The sequence below is a fragment of the Mercenaria mercenaria genome, chromosome 16, assembly GCF_021730395.1.
Source record: "Mercenaria mercenaria strain notata chromosome 16, MADL_Memer_1, whole genome shotgun sequence".
NCBI classification, from domain to species: domain Eukaryota; kingdom Metazoa; phylum Mollusca; class Bivalvia; order Venerida; family Veneridae; genus Mercenaria; species Mercenaria mercenaria.
Window position 1 is genome coordinate 72,211,948 of NC_069376.1, and position 15,216 is coordinate 72,227,163.

General features: G+C 35.4%; 1 protein-coding gene across 1 annotated transcript; it reads left to right on the top strand.

Moving 5' to 3' along the window:
- Window positions 1–387: 387 nt before the first annotated feature.
- Window positions 388–12,304, top strand: LOC128549393 (gastrula zinc finger protein XlCGF57.1-like). The gene is made up of 5 exons (XM_053526029.1): window positions 388–531; window positions 1,771–1,778; window positions 4,879–4,962; window positions 7,964–8,152; window positions 10,815–12,304. The coding sequence occupies exons 1-5, from the start codon at window positions 395–397 to the stop codon at window positions 11,060–11,062; spliced, it is 666 nt and encodes a 221-aa protein (XP_053382004.1). The 5' UTR covers window positions 388–394; the 3' UTR covers window positions 11,063–12,304.
- The last annotated feature ends 2,912 nt before the right edge of the window (window positions 12,305–15,216 follow it).

Consider the following 15,216-nt stretch of genomic DNA (forward strand, 5'->3'; position numbering starts at 1 on the left):
TGATAAAAGATAATATATATGTGCGAATGAAAAGTCACACGTACAAATGTATATTTGTGCTGTAACTACTGTTTTACGTATAGGAGTTTTGTTTAATTAAAAAAAGCATGCACATGGTTTATTATTCAGAGTGAGGCAGATGAGAGTTATCAATGTCATATTTCTGGTGTAATTTATTATAGTTATTACCATATCATTTTTGTCATGTTACACAATTTGATTTAAAAAATCAGTCTTTAATTTTTTTCAACAAGTTGAGTTACATCAGCCTACTATAAAGTTAATCTCTGGATTAGTCTCTCTTGCAACATGATATTTACTAAATGCTCATAACTTTTCTGTCTTCTTCAGCTCTGTTGCAAACCCCCGACTCAGCATTTGGCATACTTGTCCAATGTGTGGGAAAGGCTTTGCCACAAAATGGAAGTTGGATACACATATGCGAGTTCACACTGGAGAACGCCCTTTCAGATGCAGTATATGTGGAAGACAGTTTAACCAGAAAAGCAACTTGAAGAGACACCAGATACAGCATCTATGAAACCTCAATGGATTTTCCTGCAATGAAATTCTTTTACACTATAGAGAATGCATTTTTATTGATATGATAATTAGGTCAGTTTGTGAATTAAACCATAGTAAAGTGTAAATAATCCCAATTACCGCCCGGAAAGTCGGATTCATTTTATGTTTGGTTTAGTTTGAATTTGTATATAAACAGTGGAAATAAGGAATAAGTCCAACATCTAAATTAGGCTAAAAACCTCTTTAGATAAATATAACTGTTTATGGAAGTGGTTACAGGTACCCTTGTCAGTGTAAGATGATATTCGTGGTTCATGAAGAAATTTTGTCACCGTGTTTTCATACCTTCTGTGGTTATATATGGAATGCAAAGGATATGAAGTGTGAATTTAAAAAAAACATTTGACCGTTGACCGGCAAGCATTCAATAAACAATGCAAATACAAATATAAATCTATGTTATGTAATATATCGCTGCCAATCAAGGAATTATATACAAGTTGTACACAATGTCTAGATCAAGAGGAACTTTTGATTCAGGAAATATTTACCAACTTCCAACATTGAATACTTTAATTCGGAGGGCAATGTGAGTTAGCTACATTATTACCAAAAGGAAAGGTTTAGACAATATACGTGCATTTCAAAAAATAATACTCAAAAGGTGTCTTGAAGCTATATATCTGATCAAAAGCTACCTTCGGAACAGTGATGCGTAAATAGACAAATTTAAAATGCCGTTGGTTGTCCTGTTGTTTAACTGGATGTTTTGATTTTAATGTACATGACATTGTGCTCTTTTGCGTGTGACAAAAATGCCACTCGACAATAAGTATACATACATAGAATCATCATTTTATTATGAATTGTATTGCCTCAATTATATGATAATGGTTTCGTTCTCTAAGAAATAGAGAAGATCTCAAGATTTTATATGAGATAAAGAAGACACTGAATTAGTATATTGTATCCATTATGTAAATAAAGTCATATTTTTCTGAAAATGTGTATAATTAAGTAGTGTTTTTTCCCCATTTTTTTTTCATCCCCGGGCCCAACATTCATATCAACTTTTTAAGCCCTTAACTTTGACTTTGAAATGTCAGTGTTGAATTAGCTCATAAAGTGATGAAACATTGCGTTAAATATGCTAATAATAAATATAGAGTATGCAAGTTAATTACATGTTGTTTCAAGTTTATTTTTCATACATAAAATGTGGATGAATATGGGTTGATTACATAGGTTACCCAGTATGAGCTACTGCCATACAAACAGCATCTAATCTGAAACCATTTGGCGGCAATCTTCCTCGGATTGTCGGATTGAAACGTTCACAGTCTGCTTCACACAGGGGCAGTGTGAGTTAAAAAAGATTTCCCTCAAGGTTTTACAGTTGACATTCAATGCGGGATAATTAATGCCGACCTTGATGATAGACCATAAAATTTGAACGTGTTTGTGATTCCATGGATTTCACGTAATTAGACCGGGTCATAAGAGCTGCTGAAGCATATAGATGTCTTTGATATGACTTATTGACTTTTGCCCTTCAGTAATCAGTGCCAGGGCAAATATGTGACACTTAAATCAGGAATAAATATATCACACAATATCTAAAATTATAAATAAAATATATATGAAGATTCTTTGAAAGTTTGATGGAAATTTCCTTTTATGATGATGTTCATATTGAAAAAAAATCTAAATTCATAAAATCTGCATCTGATCAAGGGCTTGAATAACTACTGGTATTTATATACTTCAGCGAAATACCTAATAAATCTTCATCTTATGTTTATATTCTGGAACGTTTTTAGCCCACCATTTGATGATGATGGGCTATTCAAATCACTTTGCGTCCGTGGTCCTTCGTCCATCCATCCCTACGTCCTTCCGTCCATTAACAATTTCTAGTTATCGCATCTCCTCAGAAACTTTAACCAAACTTTGTCAGAATGATGTATTGGTACCCTAGTTTTGTCCCCCAGAAAATCAGACTGGTTCATCAATTTTTAGTGAGTTATGGCCCTAAAATGTTTATTTTCATAATTTACATAGATTTATATAGGGAAAAACTTCGAAAATCTTTTTGTCCAAAACCACAGGGCCTAGGGCTTTGATATTTGGTATAGAGCATCATCTAGTGGTCCTCTACCAAGCTTGTTCAAATTATTTCCCTAGGGTCAAATATGGCCCCGTCCTGGGGGTCACATGGTTTACATAGACTTATATAGGGAAACAATTTGAAAATCTTCTTGTCCAAAACTACAGGGCCTAGGACTTTGATATTTGTAATGTAGCATCATCTAGTGGTTCTCTATCAAGTTTATTCAAATTATCCGCCAAGGGTCAAATATGGTTTATATAGACTTATATGGGGAAAAACTTTAAAAATATTCTTGTCCATAACCTACAACATTCAAATTTGGACCACATGTATAGTTTTGAGTGGATAGATGAACCTTGACATGACCTTGATCTTGACCTAGTGACCTACTTTCACATTTCTGTAGCTACAGCCTTCAAATTTGAACCACGTTCATATAGCTTTGTTTACCAAAATAAACCTTGACATTGACCTAGTGACCTACTTTCACATTTTTGAAGGTACAGGCTTCAAATTTGGACCACATGCATATTTTTGTGTTCCGAAATGAAAACTGACCTTGATTTTGACCTTGTGACTTACTTTCACATTTCTCAAGCTACAGCCTTCAAATTTGGACCAAATGCGTAGTTTTGTGTACCGAAATATTTTTTGACCTTGAGATTGACCTAGCGACCTACTTTCACATTTATCAAGCTACAGGCATCAAATTTGGACCACATGCATTGTTTTTTAGTCTGAATTGAAATTTGACCTTAATTTTTATCTAGTACCTACTTTCACATTTCTCAAGCTACAGCCTTCAAATTTGAAGCACATGCATAGTTTTGTGTACTGAAATGAACTTTGACCTTAAAATTGATCTAGTTACCTACTTTCACATTTATCAAGCTACAGCTTTCAAATTTGGACCACATGCATGGACTTTGAAATTGATTTTGACCTTGAGCTAGTCTTGAAATTTGGAACATTAAAAAATGGCTAAATGGTGGGTGCCAAGATCACTCTGTGAGCTCTTGTTCTATTCACAATATAGTTTTTTACTCAAGACAATATACCATTCACAGAAATCAACAACTTTATACAAATATAGTGTTTTATTCCATTTTCTGTCTGTCCGGAGTTATATCTCAGACATGATTTGAAGGATGGCCATTAATACTGATATAATGTTTACTATATAGGGTTTGCAACTTTAATGGCAATTTCGGATTCAGGGTCCAATTTTACTATTGGATTTTATGACTAAGCCTAGTACATAAATAACTGTCTTGGGTACTGATGTATGGTATGCTTACTGAGGCCGAAGTCAAGGTCGCTGTTACTGAATATAGAAAATGGCTTCTGCTCAATAACTTCAGTAAACTTGGAGTTTAGGAAGCTTGCATGGAGGCTATGGTTTTTTTGGGTCAAGGTCAGGATCATTGTTACTAAAATAGAAAAATGGTTTTCTCTTAAGGTAATAACTTCAATTAGACATAAGGTAAGCAGACTAAACTTGGTAAATAGGTAGCTTTCATAGAGACCAATGTTTTATTTTATTTTAGATAGGTTGTGTAAAGGTCATTGTTGCTAAATATAGAAAAATGGTTTTTGATCAATTGTTTAGTAAGGAATATATAGCCATCAAAGAGACTGAAATTCAACTGCATTTAAATGCTTAATTTCTATAGGCAGATAATGCTTCCTCAAGGGTGGAACCTTTAATCCGTTTGGTGGGGGATACCAATTCACTGAATTTGCTTTTTACATACTCATGTAGGTGAAATTGATTGAAATATGATATAACTTTAACGTAGTTAACATTTTGCGACCATGTCTTTTTGCCCTGCGTGAAGTGCGCATGCGCGAAATTTTACTTCAGTTACTAAGAAACGGGCAAAGCGTAAATTCATCTATGCTAGGGCGTCCACACTGTCATTAATTTTCCTAGTGCGTTTTCAATAACATACGTCATAATTACCATCAAAGGAACATTCGATATGGAATCACTAACGGTATAATTGTAAAAGACTTACATGAATCATATTGGCATCTTTTTGCATGAGCACATTATAGTCTTGTTGAATATCTGGAATGCATATAATCAACATATTATAACTTTCTATTTGTTATTATGGGTTTAATAAGAGTTAGACATAAAGCTGAATGAAACAGTGACCTTCAAACTTTCATTATCACCCGTACTTCATTTTCTACTGATATTTTGTGTGTAATTTATATTTCTATTGTTTTCTTTTCAGGAAAGAAAATTACATCATTTCATCATCAGTCAGTGACGTCATTTGATAGTATGCCAATCAAAACCTTTGACTGTTTGGTGTGTGGTAAGTTGTGTCCGTCCAAGTGGAAACTGGAAACACACATGCGTACACATACCGGAGAGAAGCCATTTTCTTGTGATCAGTGTGGAAAAAGATTCAGCCAGAAATCCACCCTGAAATCACATATGTCAGTTCATCGTTAACTTTATTTACCATTATAAGAGTATGACAAAAACGACTGTTTCATTTCTGGTTTATTGAGATTGGTGGTATAACTTGAGTCAATGATATCTTAGTCCTGATGGTGGTACTGTTTTTCTAGTAGTGCATTTTTCTTAATACATATATTTCATTTGCTTATCAGATCTAAGCGAAATACTTATGGTAAATATTGCAGACATGTCATTTCTGACACGCGTATTGCCGTCCTGCAATATACATTGCCTGCGCATGCGCAGTGTAGTGGAAGAACATACTCTGTTAACTGAACCAGTAAATATTAGCAGCGAGATGATATTCGAACATGGTAGAAAAATAAATATGGTCGTACATCAAATTTATTTTATTCTCAACAAAACGAGTCTCATTCCTTAATTTGATAATCTATGTAATAATTGTCAATGTTTTGTATGTTATGTGTTTGAGAATATTTTAGTAGAAAATTGAGTTGCTTGTTGATATTATATGATAATGTTTTCGTTCTCTAAGAAATAGAGAAGATCTCTAGATTTAATATTCACTGAATTAGTATAATGTATCCATTATGTAAATACAGCCATATTTTCCTGAAAATTTGTATAATTGTAGTGGTTTTTTAACCCCTCAGGCCCTTATTTATCAACTTTTTAAACCTTTAACTTAGACTATGAAATGCTATTTTTTCTAATTATTCTGTCAGTGTTGTATTAGCCCATAACTTGTGAGTGTTGGTATTATATGATAATGTTTTCATTCTCTAAGAAATAGAGATCTCAAGACTTTATATGAGATAAAGAAGACACTGTATTGTATAATGTATCCATTATGTAAATAAAGCCATTTTCTGAAAATATATAATGCATTGTTTTTTTCCAGCCCCTCATGCCCTGTAATCATCAATTCATCAACCATTTAGCTCACCTGAGTTCGAAGTGCTCAAGGTGAGCTATTGTGACAGGTCATTGTCCGTCGTGCATCGTCCGTTTGCCTTGTTAACACGCTAGAGGCCACAGTTGTGATCCAATCTTTATGAAACATGGTCAAAATGTTTGTCTTGATGATCTCTAGGTCAAGTAAGAGTCCTCAGTTTAAGTATGAAACTGATGAGAATTTGTAAGAATGCTTGTCTTGATGACCTCCAAGTCAAGCTTGAATCTAGGTCAAACTAGTGGGGGCAAAAACTAGGCCACACTGTCAAATTAAATGAAAAGCTTGTTAACACTCTATAGGCCCCATTTATGATCCTATCTTCATGAAACTTGGTCAGAATGTTTATCTTGATGATTCTTAGTGCATTTTGTAAACTGGGTCATGTGAGTTTAAAAACTAGGTCACCAGGTCAAATCAAAGGAAAACCGTGTTAACATTCAGAACCCAGTTCATGAAAAGCTTGTTAACACTCTAGTGCCACATTTATTATCCTACCTTCCTGAAACTTGGTCAGAAAGTGTATCTTGGTAATTCCTACGATATGCTCGAATCTGGGTCATGTGGGGTCAAGAACTAGGTCACCCGGTCAACTCAAGGAAAAGCCTGTTAACACTCTAGAGGCTGTACAGGTTCATCATGACCCTCTTGTCAAGTCTCTAATTTAGACTTTCTGTTTGTTCTGTCAGTGTTGTATTAGCCCATAAATTGTTGATATTATATGATAATATTTTCGTTCTGTAAGGAATAGAGACGATATCAAGATTTTATATGAGATGAAGAAGGCACTGAATTAGTATAATGTAGTAATTTTTGCCCCGAAGTCGTCATATGACCTAAATTATGTAAGTGTGACCCTTAATCCAAAAGAAGTCCCACAGCATGATCTTATAAAGCATTAGTACGAAGTATGAAAATGTTGGGTGGCGTTTGGTCTACAATAAATGATCAAATATTCAGATTTGGAGGGAAAAAACACTAACGACGGGCTGGAATTTTTAAAAGATCCTTCGCTGATCTAATTTCTCAAAAAAATATAGCCGCTAGCAGTGAGATTCTGACATTGAAATTTGGCCCGAATTTGAAATAATTTCGTAGAGATGCTCGGGTGAATCTGTATCAAGACTGTTCAAAATGAGCGTATTTAGTGGAAAATTAAAAAAAAAAAACTCTCTTCAGAAACTGCTGACGCCCACCTCATTACTTCTCGGATGAATGTAGTTTCACCACGTTTTTTATGAGCATGTGAAATTAAGAAATAATTTATCGCAAAATATTTATGCACGATGGGCGGTTATACGTCGGGCGTAATAATTTCACGAGACGACGTATTACCGCCCGAGAGCATAAATAGTGGTAAAACACGGTTTTGCTATAAATGATTTCGATTCTAATATGCCCTTAATCTAAAACAGTAGATAAAATATAGTAGCGCTCTTTCTTGGTCGCAACAAAATCTTTGACTTCACCGCACGTTAACGTGACGTCATTCTATCGTAAGCGTGTTTTGATAGAGACAAGCATATTAGAAATTAAAATAAACAATGCCCTATTGTGGTCTATCGTCTGATTTTCCGGTCAGCATTTATTCTCCCGCATTGAGTGTGTGCACGCATTGAATGTACACTATGAAACTATGTAAAACTTAACCCTACTCCTTTAGTTAGTATATTGTACACTCAATACGTGCGTACATCCAATAGGGGTGATTTAATGTTGATGCTGATTTTCCTGGTTCACTACCTTCGTTCAACTTCTGGCCCATCTGAACACTGAACCGTGGTATATCAGACGATAAACAACACGAAAATCTTGATTATTTGATAAATAATTTCAAATTAGTCATGGCCATTTTCGTATTGCTTGCTTGGAATTTTTGCCAAGCCGAAACATAGCATGCGAGATAAAACGAATAAATGCTCATTTTTCTGTTTTACAGATTATTTACTGGACAACATTCTGAATTCTTCGGGGGTTTCTCAAGATGCGGATCGGATCAGAGTGTACGTTTGCAAGATTTGCGGGAAAGCATGTCCCTCCCAGTGGAAATTAGATCGACATATGCACACGCATACTGGAGAACGGCCTTACGAATGTGAAGTGTGTGGGAAACGTTTTACACAAAAGAGTAACATGAAAACTCATCAGCACAGGAATCACCGTCCATGAAGAATTCGTGTGATTCATAAATGAAATTGGATGTATTAAATGTAAATGCTAATGCCGACGTTTTCAAATTTATTTGTTTATAGACCAGTTTCAAAATGAAGTATTGCCATTCCTCAATTACAGAATTGCTCGGACACAGCCTGTGGGGTGTCAGGTGTACGAAACTGGGTTTTAAGATCGATGATGCCCCGTCTGAGGTCAATATCAAGTTTATTCAAAGAAACTACTAATACATTGAAACTTTTTGTACTTTTGAAGCTATATAAATAACATTGATACGACTGAAAAAACTACACAGAAATCATTAATGTATGGACAGTTTGATGTTTGTGCCAGTTTAATGTATCTATCTATAAAGGCCTTATAAAAATAGTGCTCCACTTTCTTGGAAGTCTATGTCCTCTTCCAGCTTCAAGTTGTATCTATATATCTAAAAATCGGTGGCGTTTGCTGAAATGACTGTTGTACAGATTAGGCCTCACGGAAGTATACTTCCTGATATTATTCATAGATTTAAAAATTGTAAAAGGCAAAGCGGAAACATTCGCCGGTCAGTGCATAAAAAACACGGAATATAAGAGAAAGAAAAGTTCCACTTTCAGTTTTGGAGTTTATCTAGATGTAAAAAAACTAAATGAATGTTTGACAACTGATGTAGTATCATCAGAGAAACGTGGTAGTAAAATGGACATGAATATTATGTAGAAATCGAGGGATTAGTTTATGCTATTGCGTTTTTCTAACATTTACTTAATACCCGGTAAGTTTTGACATTTATATAATTGCATGGCATAAATATTTCGATCAGTGCAGCAGAATAATAAAGCCTTTAAATATTACTTATCAGTGTAGCATGTATGGATGAAGTTTGTTTTAACAGACATTGAGAGAAACATAACTAAACTAGTCCCATCTTGGTTGTTTTTAATCTAAACTTAATCTAAAAGCGGTAAGAATGATGGCGTATTTACGACTTTCTGTATCAGTTCATTTCTTATCTGAGATTTTGTTCTCCCCATAAACACATCTCTTGCTTGGTCCTTGTTTAATAACTCGTATACAAGACATTAAGCATAGACAAAATGAGTCTAAACTGTGAATATTTAGGAAATATTTTGTATTTTTAATATAAAAATATCGGCATTTACATTAAGAAAATTTTGTGGTCTGTTTTAGCTCACATGGTCCATTGGACATCAAAAAAGGCTTCAAATATATAACATCTTTTCTGAAACCTCTAGGCCAGTTTGAATTCACACTTCATGGGCATAATCTCTTGAATCTTGAATTTTCTAATTAAATTTGCCCAAAAGTAATCTCCTTAGTGCTTTGGTAACCAAAATTTAAAGAAAGCAGTAAAACTCTCCTAAAAAGAATTGCTGTTTTTTTTTTTTTTCAAAGAAATTATTCTGTTGCGTTATCTATTTAGATACAGATAAATAGATCTACAAAAGGTAGTTTATCATAGGCCTATTCATCAATCATACTACTACAGTCTCGTAGAAAATTAATTAAGAAATAATTTATAGCAAAAGTGTTTTAACACTATATATGCACGATGGGTGGTTATACGTCGGGCGTAATAATTTCACGAGGGCGCAGTACGACGTATTACCGCCAGAGTGCATAAGTAGTGTTAAAACACTCTTTTGCTATAAATTATTTCGATTCTTATATGCCCTTAATCTAAAACAGTAGATAAAATATAGTAGCGCTCTTTTTTGGTCGCAACAAAAATATTGACGTCATCGCACGTTAACGTGACGTCATTCTAGCGGAAGAGTGTTTTAACAGAGAAAAGCATATTAGAACTCAGTGTAATAATTGGAAGTATGACAGATCGCCGTTTTAAAATATTCTTTCCACAGAAACTACGTAATGCAATTACTTATCTGTTTAATTAAGAAATAATATATTGCAGAATATAACATATCGAAACAATACAAATCGGATATACGCCGCATGTTATGTATGATTCACCCAGGCTACGCCCTCGTGAAATTATTCTGCAAGCGTATAACCTCGTCGTATTGTTCCGATATGATAATACATGGTTCAGCTATATCTTATTTCTTTGATAACTAGAAAACTGTGGTATCTTGTCTAGATGGTTAGAGGAGATCCAAAGAAGCATGAACTAGCAATAATAGGTACATACATGCGTGTATATAATAGTGGCAGTAACCTTTGGTTGCCTCGAAGACCCTGTGAGGTCCTTGATTATACACTTACTAGGAATAAACTTTACAAAACTTACATGTAAATAAATTAAATACAAAGTTTTTGCGGTTGGAAGTTATCACTTGAGATGTTTTTACAATATTCTTCTTCTCCCAAACTAATGGCAAATATGTGATTCGTTGACATTTTGTAAGGTGTTCAGCCCCTTTGTAAAACATATGAAGCTGATGTTGCTTCCCATGTTTTTTTGCACTTTATCGTTCTTGATAGGTATCATTTCTGACACAGTTAGAGCACAGGCTCGAGGACACTTAGATATATAACCCGCACGGCTCTAGGCAAGTCAGTCTTACGCCTGCCTAAGCGTATAACTCAACAAGATGTTTATGTGCAACTTTGTCCGTTTGTAAACACTTAAACGTCTATTTCATACATTTCAGATGCTGCTTGGCCCTCTACTTCTGAGCTGCCCATGACGATAAATGACAACAGTATCAGTTTACCCGGAATGGTCGCTAAGTCTTGTCATTTATGCGGAAAGGTATTTTCCTCGAATTGGAGTCTAAAAAGACATAGCCGTATACATACTGGAGAACGTCCATTCGTTTGTTCACTGTGCGATAAACGCTTTATAGAGAAATGCAAACTGAGAGCACACATGTTGACACATCTTCGGCTATTACCATAGTCATTACTGCAATCTAAGTGTTTTACATTCATAACCATTACTCAGACTCACACTTGCCTCGCAAACTCGACAAATCTAATCTTCTGTGTGTAAAGGTTGACTGTTGGGCAGTTTCAACAGATGGATGCAGAGTGAATCGCGAGGCTTGTTTGGTAACTTTCAACAAAATGCGATTCATTGAAATACACCAGATAAGGAAAAAAGTAATGCGTTGTTGAGTCGGAGAAATGTCTTTGAATATAGCCCATACTCACTGAATGCAATCAACGTTCAGTCAAATTGCCCAGCAATCTACGTGCCTAACGGGGGCTCCCGTGGCCAAGGGGTTATGAATCAATCGCCCCACACCGCTGTTAGTTTGAAACCTCGTTTACAGTGTTGGATTATTCCTTGTGAAGAAGCATCAAGTTGGTTTACGTCACGCTGAAGGCTCTACCGTCTCTTTCACCGTCTAAAGCTGGAATGTCGACATATGACCTAAAATTGTGCCGGTGAGAAATACAAAGAAAAAACCCTTTCCCTGTCGAAATCAGAAATTCCAACCCAACTCACTGACTGTTTTTACTTTTTGTTAAATCTCTCATTATTTCATGTATGGACCTACAGGACATTAAACTGGTAACACAGACGAGCACACAGTGCTAACAGTTGTTATAGTAGAGGGTCCACGGACATTGAACTTGTAATGCAGACGGACGGACATACTTCAGATGTCAAGAAGAAAGAAGGAACAGGAAGACCCACATAGACAGACAGAGATGGATTATAGCTCTGTATGACAGAGATGGATTATAGCTCTGTATGAGGACATCTGTCTGTTGTTATTAACATAATTATATGATGTTTTAATCGTGTATATTCATATTTCTTGAGGGTTCCTTCATGAAGGTAAGAGTGAGGGAGCTTTCAAACTTCAATCAGACAACTGCAAGCTTCACTCGATGTATACTTAAAGGATTCTCCCTGAAATTGGAGTCGAGTGTTGGGTCGGGTAACGTTTTACTTCTAGATCCGAGGTTATTAACTAAGACCGGAGACCAGCCTCAGAATGCAGCCATGCCATTGGTCAATACCACACGCCTGCCTAGAGACAACCAATCAGAGGCTCGTTTGCTGTGACTGGTCCCCAAATAGTTCTAAAACCTATGACACTGGCGCCAAAGACAATCGTTGTATTATAAATATGCATGGTATTTCTTTTTTTGTGTGTTGCTGTATTTGTAAATAAACAGTATCTGTATATGTGATTTAGTCATTTTAACTTTCTTTCTTGAATTCACTTAATTAATTACTTAAACGCATACGTACAAAACACAACAATCTTTAAATGTAAAACTGTGCAGAACCTTTTTCACGAACCAAATCTATTATTATTATACCAGATTTATATAGAGCCATTTTTATGACAAACACGTTCAAAGGCGCTTTACAGCAACTGCAGCCACACTGGACGCGAAATCATCCTCTACTAGTACAGACACAGAGCGATCTGACCAGAGGGACAGAGTGAGATAAAGCCCCCAGAACAGAAAGAATGAACTTTTCAGAAAAAGACGTGTCCGGCTAACTTAGCCTAGCTCTTTTCGAATAGACAGTCTGGTTCTTTAACGTGTCCGATGTATAGCACCGATACACGCGAAGCCGTCTTTCCTGGGAAGAACCAGTTAGGTGGGAGACACTCAAGAGTATCTCAGAAATTTCCAGTGCCTGGACCGGGATTCGAACCCCGGACCTCTGGATTGACAGTCAAGCGTGTTACCACTAGACCACCGGCCCACCTATAAGAAGATTATTTGGAGTCATAGAACGCAACCAAGCAACATTATACTAGATTCAGTTTTACTGAGTCTGTTCGTGAGTGACAAGGAAATCAGCAACACCCCTCACAGCCCCTATCACTGACTGTTATAAAATAAAATTGTGTGGACGTGATGATCTCAAAGACCGCAAATAATAACAACATAGAGTACACATAATGGGGGCAATCTTTAATACCAACACACGTCATTTAAAGACTGCTATTTTGAATACTTGCTGGGAATTAAAAACATATTCATGTTACTTGTAGCGCCATATATTGCCAGTTTTTTCAAATAGTCAGTCATATTACAAAGTTCATATATTAGGAAACAAGTTTTTTTCCCGTTTAAGTATATATCTAAACTCAATAAAAATGGAAACATTATACCCAACGAAAAGGCAATTTACAGAATCAATTTAATTAGAATTGTAGGATACTCATCTTCAATGACAACGAACTACTTTTGTTATATGTTTAATTCTAGTATTCACTCGTATTTAAAATTATATGCCTTCGAACACAAAGAAAGTCCCGCATTGAGTGTACGCACGCATTGAATGTACACTACTAAACCTGTGTTAAAGACCTGTTCCAGTCCTACTTTTTAACCTTAAATTGTCGCTGAAAAAGCATGAAAATCCTGACTAAGAACAGTGACGCCTGTCAAAATAGAGTCTATTTTATATAAAAATCTATATAAAGTACCTGTGGTTTTGCGTGCTCAAGTGTGGCGCGTAGCTGTTAACTGTTACCTATTGTAATCATGGGTTGCATACACATAATAGAATTTGAATAGCCGCGGAGCAGGGCTTTAAACCTAACCCTAACTGTACACCCAATACGTGCGTACATTCAATAGGGGGCGATTAAATGTTGGCGACACGGACAACACTTTAGCTGATCAGTTGTCCTTATGTGCTGCTTGTCCTTGTTCATAAGTTATAATACAATTTAACTGTTAACTCGAAATGGTATTGAATGCAGCTAGTCTTTGGAATAAGTTTGTATCAAAAACGTTGTACATATGCATATATTTCAAACGTTTTTGCTCTTCCGTTGATCTGGACGAACATACGTTAAGTAGTTTGCTTCGAAATACAGTGTCGTGCATGAAAACGATTCAAAGAATGCGTTAGGGCCTAAACGTCTAAAAGTAGACACACAATGCACATATATATATTTAGCATTCCCAGTAGAATTTTTTTTTTTCATCTCCTGTTACATTTGACATAGGATGAAATGTAAAAATGTAAGAGATTTATCTTACTAACGTGCATAGTTCATTTTATCAACAAGTGCCACAGAGAACTGTATTGGTATATCTATATAAACACCCCATGGTAATCTTGCAATAACGGTATCTTTATAATATGGGGTAAAACATGTCAGAATAGCTTTTGGCTTCATAGTCTTAAATGTTGTTTCATGGAAACATATATATAAAAATCAACACAGGGTTCTCTACTTATCGGTAATGATTCGCGAAGCATGGAGCAAGAAACATGATGAAAGATTTGCAGTACTGTTTTGATTTTTACCATGAAATATGCGTATCAGTATCGTTATTGAAAGTCCTGTAACAGTCCACAGGATATCTGAAAATGTTTTATGACATTGTCGAATGAATATTTATTATATAGTTTCTATACTGGAATATTTTGCATAAAACTGTTCACTAAATCGTCTTGTTCTCCTTCCTTGTAAAGCAATCTTGTACATCTTTACTTAAGATTTTGATACATTTCTTGGAAAATAATGTCAAGCTAGGTGAAAAGATTGACATAAACATTTACAATATTTGTGTATGTACGTTTTTAAAACGCACATATGTATGGACTGAACTCGCCCATATTTTATTTCATTTTGTCTTCTTTATCAAGAATTTTACACACAGTTTCATCTTTTTCAGGGGATCAGTGGTTCAATGTACCAGATCACTTAGTAATGGAAAACAAACACACTTGTAACTGCTGTGAAGAAACATTTCCATCGAATTTGGTATTGAAGAGACACCTACAGATTCACATGTCAGAAGGAAAACACCATTGCGACGTCTGTGGAAAGTCATTTCAAAGCAACTGGAAGTTGGTGAGACACTTGCGAGTTCATACTGGAGAAAAACCTTTCACCTGTGGATTTTGTAACAAAAGTTTTAATGTGAAATCCAACCTAAAAGTCCACATGGTCGCCCAGCATCACAGTGGTTTTGAATTCAAGTGATTTTCTCTTAAAACACATAATATGGATACATGAAATTTGTTACACGAGTTATAATGTGAACAGCCTCACTTTTTTGGAAATAAAAGTAAAAGTTCCTTATAAAATACTTCTGTTTAAATTTTGCCAAATAATA

What these genes read in the sequence shown, in the direction of transcription:
- LOC128549393 (XM_053526029.1), top strand. Translation starts at nt 395, where the DNA reads ATGTGTGGGAAAGGCTTTGCCACAAAATGGAAGTTGGATACACATATG. An exon ending in CTTTGACTGTTTGGTGTGTG is followed by an intron (nt 4,963 to 7,963) that starts GTAAGTTGTGTC and finishes TCTGTTTTACAG; the next exon opens with ATTATTTACTGGACAACATT. An exon ending in GAAACGTTTTACACAAAAGA is followed by an intron (nt 8,153 to 10,814) that starts GTAACATGAAAA and finishes CATACATTTCAG; the next exon opens with ATGCTGCTTGGCCCTCTACT.